Source organism: Lotus japonicus, chromosome 4 (assembly GCF_012489685.1).
Source record: "Lotus japonicus ecotype B-129 chromosome 4, LjGifu_v1.2".
In the NCBI taxonomy this organism is placed as follows: domain Eukaryota; kingdom Viridiplantae; phylum Streptophyta; class Magnoliopsida; order Fabales; family Fabaceae; genus Lotus; species Lotus japonicus.
In genome coordinates, this window is record NC_080044.1 from 80774343 (window position 1) to 80785296 (window position 10954).

The 10954-nt window shown below is 37.6% G+C and overlaps 2 protein-coding genes across 6 annotated transcripts; both read left to right on the forward strand.

Moving 5' to 3' along the window:
• Positions 1–14: 14 nt before the first annotated feature.
• Positions 15–6194, forward strand: LOC130711261 (dormancy-associated protein 2-like). 5 transcript variants are annotated; one of them, XM_057560805.1, is made up of 3 exons: positions 2548–5339; positions 5426–5632; positions 5922–6194. In XM_057560805.1, the coding sequence occupies exons 1-3, from the start codon at positions 5313–5315 to the stop codon at positions 5934–5936; spliced, it is 249 nt and encodes an 82-aa protein (XP_057416788.1). In that variant the 5' UTR covers positions 2548–5312; the 3' UTR covers positions 5937–6194. The 5 variants fall into 5 exon arrangements, 3 of the variants coding, with proteins under 3 accessions (XP_057416788.1, XP_057416786.1, XP_057416787.1); XR_009010634.1 differs by lacking the exon at positions 5426–5632 and having other exon boundaries at positions 15–5339; XR_009010633.1 differs by lacking the exon at positions 5922–6194 and having other exon boundaries at positions 15–5339; positions 5433–5632.
• Positions 6195–8414: 2220 nt separating this feature from the next.
• On the forward strand, positions 8415–9437 carry LOC130716002 (highly reducing polyketide synthase gloL-like). Its single transcript, XM_057566176.1, has 2 exons — positions 8415–9031; positions 9184–9437. Exons 1-2 carry the CDS (start codon positions 8480–8482, stop codon positions 9196–9198), a joined length of 567 nt encoding a protein of 188 aa, XP_057422159.1. The 5' UTR covers positions 8415–8479; the 3' UTR covers positions 9199–9437.
• Positions 9438–10954: the final 1517 nt, after the last annotated feature.

The following is a 10954-nucleotide window of genomic DNA, read 5'->3' on the forward strand; positions in this document are numbered from 1 at the left end:
GGCCTTGTATTTAAAGGGTTACATCCTTTGTTGTTATGAGTAGCAAACAAAGAAAGCAATGGAAAAGAGTCAGTATTGGAGAGTTGAAAGTCCAAGTTTGACTAAGAAAACGAGTTTTTCAGCTGAGACCATTAACCAGTAGAATGCTGACCAAGTCCACTTCACTTTGTGAAGTTATTATTGGTTAATGTCTTAATGATAGTAGGGTCTCTGTTCTTCCAAGCAATGATTTGATTGAAGATTAAAACTTCTAGAGTTCCTATGAAGAGAAGATGGGACCGGAGAATATTCAAATCTCATTCCGCGTGGTTTGTTTGGTTTGGCCCCTTTACTATCATTACTTTCGATTACTGAAAAGAATGAGGGAAAATATAAGAGACTTGCTTACGTGACTTATGGTTGTTGCCATCTACCCTGATTCTTCTCTTTGCCTCACTCTTCTTCATGGTAGTCGATATAAAATATATACTCTCACTATCGTCAATCTACTCTACTCGCTATTCTGCATTCTTCGTGTATAAATCATATTCTGTACAAGCTCTTTAAACACATGCTTTTAAAATCACTTATGCTTAAAATATAATGTTATCCGAGAAAGTCATTATTGGGATAAACATGCAATTGTTTCTCAAACAGATGACGACATCCATGAAAGACAAGAAAAAAATAAACATGTTACAAAATGTATCTCCCACTACATAAACATATTAAAAAAATTATAATTGTATGTCTGTTGATCTTTTCACAAAAAAATCAAATTAATTTTTTAGAAGTGTATTCCAATCACTTTATCAAGGAAAATCATTATATGAGATTGAGAAAAATGAGAATGAATACAATTAATAATTGTTTGATCAAACTAATAATATTTAGTGATAATTTTATAATATACAAAAGAAGTTGAGCAGATTCCACCCAAAACGAGACCATTTTGGTAAATTTCTTCTCGTGTCATTCTTTTTTCCGACCCATGTTCCCCAAAATCATACGAGTCATTCATTTTCCCCCAATTACGTTTCATTTGCATAAGTCATCATTAGGAAAATTTCAAATTTAATTGGCGTTCCTGAGCATTGTCTCCCTTATTCTTTTATCTAAAACCCTTTCAATCTCACTTCCTGCAATCATTCTCATAGTAAGTACTTTCATCTTCTTTCATGTTCTTCCATATTCACCATATTTCTCCCTTTCATTTCACGTTTCTCATGGACATTTTTCTTTCATCTGACTGAAACAGTTCCGACACCATTTCCTTTGTTCTCAGGAGAGATCATCCGCATAAGGGAGAACGATTCCCACAAGAGAACTCAATTCTCTCAATGCTTCTCCGCCGCGGTTTCTCTAAAATCATCGCTCACCTAAGTCGAGATGATGCAATCTCCATCGCCATGTCAGATCCCCAATTGTGGGGTGGAGAGGATGTTATCAAAGACTCAAAGTGGAGTCAGTGTTGTGGTAGAGGATTGGACACAACAGAGTTGGCTGAGAGTCTTGATGGAGACAGACTCAAACTTGGACCAGTGATAGAGAGTCTTGCCAGTGATGACATCAGGATCGATCAACAATGAGATGTCTCAAGCAACTCAAGGTTATGTTGCGTTCTCTTTGTTTTTCCATGTTCTGTTTGGCTTTGCCCGAATAGTCGATTTGATCTTATGATTGTGATGATGAATTGGATTTCCAGTTTTTATTGGTTGGAGTGGCGAAGGTTACCTACAAAAGAAACTTCAATGTTCAAGTCTTTTTTATATCGACCAAAGTAACATATATAGAAAGTTTGCATGGGGAATGATTTCAGGACGATGAGATTCTCCTATATCTCCAACTCAAGATGAAGCCCGTTATAGTTGGGCCAACTTGACTCATATCGCAATTTAATCTTGAAGTCTTGTTTGGGGTGAGCATGTTAGGACAAGGCTAAATGGAGACAGAGCTGGTCAGGAATCCTATTCATAATGTCCATTTTCTCTGTGCATCTCACCAGAAGAATATTCATTAATCAATACTTTTTCATAAACGGAAGGTAGAATCAATAATGTTTGGGTGTACACCAAAGTGTTAGGAAGAAAATGAAGGTAAATAATGAGGTTGTCTAAATGACCCATGATAAAGTTTGGGTTAAATAACTCATCATCCAATCACATTGGAGATAAGTGAGTTGAAAATAAATTAATAAATAAAATGTAGAAATTTCAACTCACTTATCTTTAATGTGATTAGATAATGAGTTATTTAACCTAAACTTTATCATAAATCATTTAAACAACCTAAATAATAGATGTGAAAATGGTATAATGTGATTGAAAGAGATATATATTGAAAAAGTGGTATTTATAGTTGCAGATATTGTTTTGTGATCTACCAATCGGGAGTAAAATCACACTTGGTCAATGACTCCCAATTGAACATTCCCAAACATGGCATCCCATAAAATTGGATTCTCCATCATCCTTGGAAAATATTTTTAATTCTTATGAACGAAATTAATTTGGTATATATTCAGTGGGCAAAACTGATAAAAAGATGGGTAGCAGTAGCATGATTGAATAATATTTTTATTGGCTATTTTATTCAACCCAACAAGAAAAAGGGGATTCCAAGTTTGTTCATCCATGTAACCATATATCAATCAAGCCTTCTATATATACACTTAAATCCTACAAACATCAACCAACAAAACAGAGCAAAACAGAGTAGCACCCTGCACCCTTATTGCCACCATGGCCTCACTTCAATGCTACAAAACCTCTGAACAAAGCTTCCAGCAAGGCTCATATGGGGGCTACACAGGGCAAAATGGCTACTCCAGTGGGGGGTATACAGCTACAGGGCACAATGGCTATTCCAATGGGGGCTACAAAGAGCAACATGGCTACTCCAGTGGAGGCTACACAGGGCAACATGGCTACTCAAATGGAGGATACACAGGGCAACGTGGCTACTCCAATGAGGGCTACAAAGGGAACCATGGCTACTCCAATGGGGGGTTTATTGGGGGCTACACAGGGCACAATAACCACTCCAATGGAAGCTACACAGAGCACAATAGCCACTCCAATGGAAGCTACACAGGGCACAATGGTTACTCCAATATTGAGGGCTACAAAGGGAACCATGGTGGCTACTCCAATGATGGGTACAAAGGGAACAATGGAAGCTACTCCAAAGAAGACTACAGAGCCGAACGCTATAGCAAAACAGAGGTGGTTTTGTAGGAATTACAAATTAACTGGATCAATATTAGCAATTAGAACACCATAAAAATGAGGATAAATTGTGTACCTCTCTCTTGAAGATATTTCTTTTGATTTGCGGAAGCAAGCACAACTGTATGCGACAGAACAAGATCTTCCACTTGATCTCTCGTCTCTTGCAAACTGACCCGTTCGATGGAGCACAAGCCGTTAAAGAACATCAGAGTCAAGTGGGGATCCTGCCCTCTATTAATAAAACATGGAAAACCTAATGTCCATCCATCATGGATATTAGGCCCATTGGGCCCTACACAAAAGCTTACACACACTTATCAATTGGGCTCAACCCAATAAACTTATATCCACATGGCGATTCCCGAAATAACCCACAAGGATCACATTAACACATGGGCTCACAAGGACAAATATATCAGGTAACATTCAACTCATTATAATCAAATACAAAACTCATCAATCAATATAAGCCCAAATTAGAATAAAATTCTAACATTCTCCCACTTGGGCGATATTGATTGAGTTCTATTTATTTTTCAAATTCTATTTTAAAAAAAAAACGACTCTTGAGTTGAACAACTGTGGCCACATAAACAACCTGATATAATCATCATAAAATACATGACCATCACAGCCAACAAAATCATTAGCTAAGAGCCATAAGCAAAGATAAACTATTCCAAGTTTAGTTCACCTATAACTACATAACCAACAATCTCATTAACATGATCATAACACAAGTGTGCAGTGTAGGTACACAACATAGCATAGTATGTGATCATCATTTTCATGCTATCGTGTATAGATCCACATTGTGTCTTCCCAAGAAAACACAATCAATCTCGCCAAGAGATTACAAACAAGTTTCTCATGAAACTTCCATATAGAAAACCAACATCTTTCAAATGTAAAATCAAATGTTTTCCACCAAGAAAACATCAACATCTCCCCAAGGAGAAAATAAACATGTTTCACATTTCTCATGAAACATCAACATCTCCCCCAAGGAGAATGTAAACATGTTTTATATTAAACATCGTTCCTTAAAAAGAACAAAACATCTTATGGTTAAAGGCCAATGTTTTCCCAAGAAAACATCACAATTTCCCCCAAGGAGACAATAAACATGTTTCTTGCCTTCTATATATACACTTAAATCCTACAAACATCAACCAACAAAACAGAGCAAAACAGAGTAGCACCCTGCACCCTTATTGCCACCATGGCCTCACTTCAATGCTACAAAACCTCTGAACAAAGCTTCCAGCAAGGCTCATATGGGGGCTACACAGGGCAAAATGGCTACTCCAGTGGGGGGTATACAGCTACAGGGCACAATGGCTATTCCAATGGGGGCTACAAAGAGCAACATGGCTACTCCAGTGGAGGCTACACAGGGCAACATGGCTACTCAAATGGAGGATACACAGGGCAACGTGGCTACTCCAATGAGGGCTACAAAGGGAACCATGGCTACTCCAATGGGGGGTTTATTGGGGGCTACACAGGGCACAATAACCACTCCAATGGAAGCTACACAGAGCACAATAGCCACTCCAATGGAAGCTACACAGGGCACAATGGTTACTCCAATATTGAGGGCTACAAAGGGAACCATGGTGGCTACTCCAATGATGGGTACAAAGGGAACAATGGAAGCTACGCCAAAGAAGACTACAGAGCCGAACGCTATAGCAAAACAGAGGTGGTTTTGTAGGAATTACAAATTAACTGGATCAATATTAGCAATTAGAACACCATAAAAATGAGGATAAATTGTGTACCTCTCTCTTGAAGATATTTCTTTTGATTTGCGGAAGCAAGCACAACTGTATGCGACAGAACAAGATCTTCCACTTGATCTCTCGTCTCTTGCAAACTGACCCGTTCGATGGAGCACAAGCCGTTAAAGAACATCAGAGTCAAGTGGGGATCCTGCCCTCTATTAATAAAACATGGAAAACCTAATGTCCATCCATCATGGATATTAGGCCCATTGGGCCCTACACAAAAGCTTACACACACTTGTCAATTGGGCTCAACCCAATAAACTTATATCCACATGGCGATTCCCGAAATAACCCACAAGGATCACATTAACACATGGGCTCACAAGGACAAATATATCAGGTAACATTCAACTCATTATAATCAAATACAAAACTCATCAATCAATATAAGCCCAAATTAGAATAAAATTCTAACAGGTTTCTCAGTCTACAGGGCATTTAGCCACCAAAACTCATGGCAATTTCAGCAAAATGCATATGGCTGCTGGTGGCAGCAACTACGGACAGAGGATGCACAAGAAAAGCCTGTTGAGCAGGATCAAGGATGGCTTTTCTGGTCACAGCAGTGACGACAACAGTGACTGCAGTGACAGTGGGAGTGACAGCGACCATGAAAATTTCTCAAGGAGGAAGGCAAGTAACATTCATAATTAGACCACTTTCATTACGGATAAGAAAGTATGAATGCTGAAAATTAAGAGACACTTCTGTTCACAAAAAGTAACATAAACACACTTAATAGAAAATGAAACTGGTAACCAAATAAGCCTCAATCAAATACATGTTGCAATAGAACAATCAAGCAATTAAAACCTATATGTAAAGTTAAAATGACTTATGGACTATAATAATTATAATTTCTCATGTGTGTATTGTCCGTAAATTTTCTCCTAACACTTTGCTGCTGTATGTTTATATGCAGAACTACTGTGACTGATGATCAGATGTACTGCTAATAATAAATGGAGTTCGAGGATCAGACTTCGCAACTCAGAATTGTGTGTATTGTGTGGTGAACTGGTGATTCATATCCAGCATAAATAAATATAGAAAAAATAAACTAATTAAAAGTACCTTCAGAATAAGAATCTATATATTCTGATGAAAAAACCAATGTACCAGAAACAAATGCATGTACTATGTGATATAAACTCGATCTTCCTGTTATGAATAAAACTGTTTGTTGTTAAGACAAGTTATTGCTCTATTTTTGTTTTTTTCTTTCCATGTAATCTTTATATCATGTCCAATTTAAAAGCGGTGCTTCTTATGACCCGGATAAGATTTTAATTTATTCAAGGTTCACTACCTAGTCTACCCTGCTCTAGTAAAATTAACAAAAAATCAGAACATGTAACCTAAAAAGGGATTAAATTATTCAACATGACCACAAAACATATCATAATAAAAAATTATATGTTAATAGCTCAGCAATCAACATAAAAGAATAAACATAAGCATGACTGTGAATATAACACTTTGACGACGCTAATCTTCCTAGTTATTACTAGTGACAATCATAGCCTCTAAATTTAGTTCATCGAGAGTAAGAGTGAAGATTTCAAGAATGCCAGTGCATTCACGTGAGAAGCGTAAAACAAAAGTGCACGGGGAAATAAGAAAGTACCAACATAGATGAACCCTTAGAATTTAGAAATGACTTATATGTTGTGGTTAGGATAGCCACCTACCAAGAACAAACTTGTTGATACTTATTGTTTGGATAATCAATGGTCTTTAGAGTTTATTGTCTACGAAAAACAAATCTAAACATTAGGTCTATGTGTATTCAAAGAGTACCCAAAACTACTCTTATTATTTTGAAAAATAATGTGTAAAAGGGTTATTAAGTGCGTATCTACAAGTACCCAACACTAAGTAAGTCTCCAAAAATAAAGTGTCATGCAGTCATGGGTCGACAAATAGAAGATTCTCTCATGGAAAAACTCTCATGTTCCTTCATGTTGAAGTTTTATATTTATCTCTCTCTTCACATGTCTTAAATATGTAGGATCTGCTCCGGTCGGCTACTAATTAAGTCGAAAGGCTCAAAGGCATGTAGCTGACCCAAAAGACTCACAATTAAGCAGGCACCATACGGGTGAACAACATAACCAAGTGAAGGAACATCACCCCCGACAAGTGTCCGAGCGACCATGCACTAAGCCGAGGTGCAACGAACAAAGCATGATGAGCAAAGCCAACCATGTGCTCCAAAGCTCCCACTTAAGGACTTCTCATAAACTTGTAGATACATTTAACATAAGCTCTGACCTATAAATACAAGTTCAGTTGTCCATTTACATAGCTTGTTATTAATTCTTAGCATTTCATATTGAGTTCTTCTAAAGCTCTTGATTCTCTCCTTACTCTCACACTAAATTGAGTGTTAGAGCGTTCTCTGCACATACCCCTGACACCTGCAACCAGCACTGCTGCATTCTCACCGCCACTCACATTGCTCTGTCACCGTTGAGACCGAGGAGGTTATCCAAGTCTATTTATTCTCAGGAAGAGCAAGACCCTTTACATATTTAAGATGAGAGAGCAGATACAATATTCCACTTTACATTGTCAAGTCATATGAGAAGATCCAAATCTTGGGTCGACCTATGCATATGGGTTGCGCGAATTAGTTGAGAACATTATCCAACCAATTGTTTCGTTCGACTTCGCTCGGATAGTCGATCTGCCCTGCAGGTTGCGTAAATAGACTCAACTTCAAGCTTTGATTGATTGGAGGGGATGAGTGGCTACCTGCAAAATGGGGAATGTGACGCTCAAGTGAGTTTATGATCAATCAGAATAATAATATACAAAAGGTGTGCATACCTCAGTGGTGACTGGTGATTTCTTATTTATGTTTGTTTGCCCCTTTATCTAAAAAGATTGAGATATTCAAGGAGTGATTTAAGAGTATGAAGATTCTCCCTTATATTGGACTCGAGAAGAAGGCAGTTGTAGTTCAGCCAACTCGACCCGAGCCCCTGGCTTGGGAATAGACTGCTCGGCCACCGAGAAGATTGGACCAAGAACCCTATCCTTAACACCAATAATGACCCTTTCTTCTGTGCATCTCAACCAAAGGAATATTCATTAATCATGATCTTTTCTAAATCGGAAGGGTGTAGAATTGCAAGTGGCAAAGGACTCCCAATTGAACATTCCCAAAATAGGGCATCACATATATTGGATTCTTATCTCTACTAAATATTTTTTCTATTCTAACGAACGAAATTAATTTGGCATATATTCAGTGGGCAAAAATGATAAAAAGATGGGTATCATGATTGAATAATAATGCAACAAAATTGTTATTTTATTTTACCCAGCAAGAAAAAGAAGATTCCAGGTTTTTTCACACATGTCACAATACTCCATCAACATCAAGCCTTCTATAAATAAGAGCTCACTCTCAAATCTAACAAACATCAGCAGCAACAAAACAAAGCAAAACAGAGCAGCACCTTTTTTGACACCATGACCTCTGTTCAGTGCTACAAAACCTGTGAACAAACCTGCCAACAGAAAAACCAGCACGGTTCATATGGGCAGAAGGTAGCTGACTTGTTCAAAGGGAACCATGGCCACTCCAAGGACAAGGAGTGCCACACAGGGCACAATGGCCACTCCAATGGAGCCCACACAGGGCACCTAGTCCTAGGCCACTCCAATGGAGGCCACACCAATGGGGGCCACACAGGGCACCTTGGCCACTCCAAGGATGGCTACAAAGTGAACCATGGCCACTCCAAAGAGGGCTTCGAAGTTAAACGCTGCAGCAAAACAGAGGTTGTTTCCCAGTCTGCAGGGACCAAAGCTCATAAAACTGAACTCAGTTGCAGCAAAACACAAACCACTCACGCTGCTGGTGGCACCAAGCACAAAGGGAGCACCACGAGGAAGCACAAGAAAAACCTGTTCGGAAAGATCAAGGATGGCTTATCTGGTCACAGCAGTGATGACAACAGCAGTTGCAGCAGCAGCAGTGAGAGTGACAGCGACGATGAAAAGAAGTGCTCAAGGAGGAAGGTAACTAACATTCATAATCATATCTATGTTTGCAATAGAATAACTAATCAACCAAACAAAAGTTAATTTGCATAATAAATCTTAAACTCTCAAATTGGCATGTATTGTCCTCAATTTTGACTCCTAACACTTTGCTGTATGTTTCTATTCAGAACATCTGTAACTGAAGAGCATGCAGATGTACTATGGAGTTCGAGGATCAGACTTCGCAACTCAATGTGTGGTGAAATAACTACGTAAAAGTACCTTCAGAATAAAAATCTATGTCTTCTAATAATGGAAAAACCAATGTACCTCTGGTCATGGTGCAACTCACTGAGTTTGAGACCTACCAAAAACAAATGCATGTACTATAATATAAAGTCGATCTTCCTATCATGAATAAAACTGTTTGTTGTTAAAATAAGTTATTGCTCAATTTTTCTTCTTCTTTGAAATCACGTCCTATTTATCAACAGTATATGCTTCACATGACTTGGATAGCATTTCGATTCTTCCACATTTCACTTTCTTGTTTATCTGATTTTCACATATTTTACTTCTCTCATTTATTATTTCTCTCTTCTATTTCTATCTCTCACTAAATGTCTAAATGTGGGTGATTTTTGGATGCGAATGAAGCTTTATTGACTTGGACACACTCCCCTAAACCTTGTATGTATGGAAAAAAAATTAGGAGATCCTTCGAATAGTGAAGGGTCACTATTATTGGTTAATGTCTTAATGATAAGTCCTGTTCTTCCAAGGAATGATTTATTGAAGATTAAAATGTCAAGACTCAAGAGTTGTAACATATGATACCCCTACTTACCTTCTTACATGCATGCTGGTAATAATAAATGGAAGGAAGAAAGCAACATCTTAAAAGCTGCCATTGCATAGCTCTGGCTCGGATATGAACTACAATACATGTTATATGGAATTTGGATACAGTAACAGACTAACAGTATTCAACAATATAGAAATACAGGAATGACCATGAGATGAGATTTAAAAAAATAAAAATAAAATATAAGTATGTTAATATAAATTTAAAATATGTAAGTAAAAATAGAATTTTATATACATGACCAAAACGCATGAAAAGGAATTAGATTAACATATACCCTTAAAAGGGATTAAGTTATTCAACGAGACCACAAAGCATATCATAATAAAAAAAAACTCTATGTTAATTGCTGAACAATCAACTTAAAAAATTTAAGCATGACTGTGAATATCACACAGCAAGCGTAAAACAACTGTGCATGAACGAAGTAAAACCGAACCAAGATAAATGAACTCTAAGAAATAACTTATATGTTGTGGTTAGCCATCTCCAAGAAAAAACTTGTTGATGCTTATTGTTTTCGGGAATCAATAGTTTTAGAAGTTTATTGCTTACAAACAGACAAAAATAAACATTAGGTCAATGTGTGCTCATAAAGTACCCAAAATACATACTCTAATTATTTGAAAAATAATGTAAAAAGTATAGATTAGTTCTCTTCGCATTCCCTCGGGTAGTCGAGAACTCCCGGCTGTGTTGGTGGAGTAAACTTCAAGGTGATTGATTGGAGCAGCAAGGTCACTTGCAAAAACGACTCTCAAGCGAGTTATAATTGACTAGAGTAACAATACATGAAAGGTGTACATACCTCAATAGTGATTGATGATCTCTTATTTATAAGCAAAGGTGTGACATTCATTTGTCATTTTATCTAAAAATTTGAACATATCAAGGGAGTGATTTGAGAGCATGAAGATCTCCTTATCTCTAAGACTCTAACTCATGATGGAGTCAGTGGAGTCACTCGACCCATATCGTGGTTTGGTATTGGACGGCTCAATGGACCGAGCAGTTTGAGCCAAGGCGAATTTGGCTAAGATGAAGTGGGCCAATAGGGATTGGATCAAGAATCCTGTCCTCAACACCAATAATGA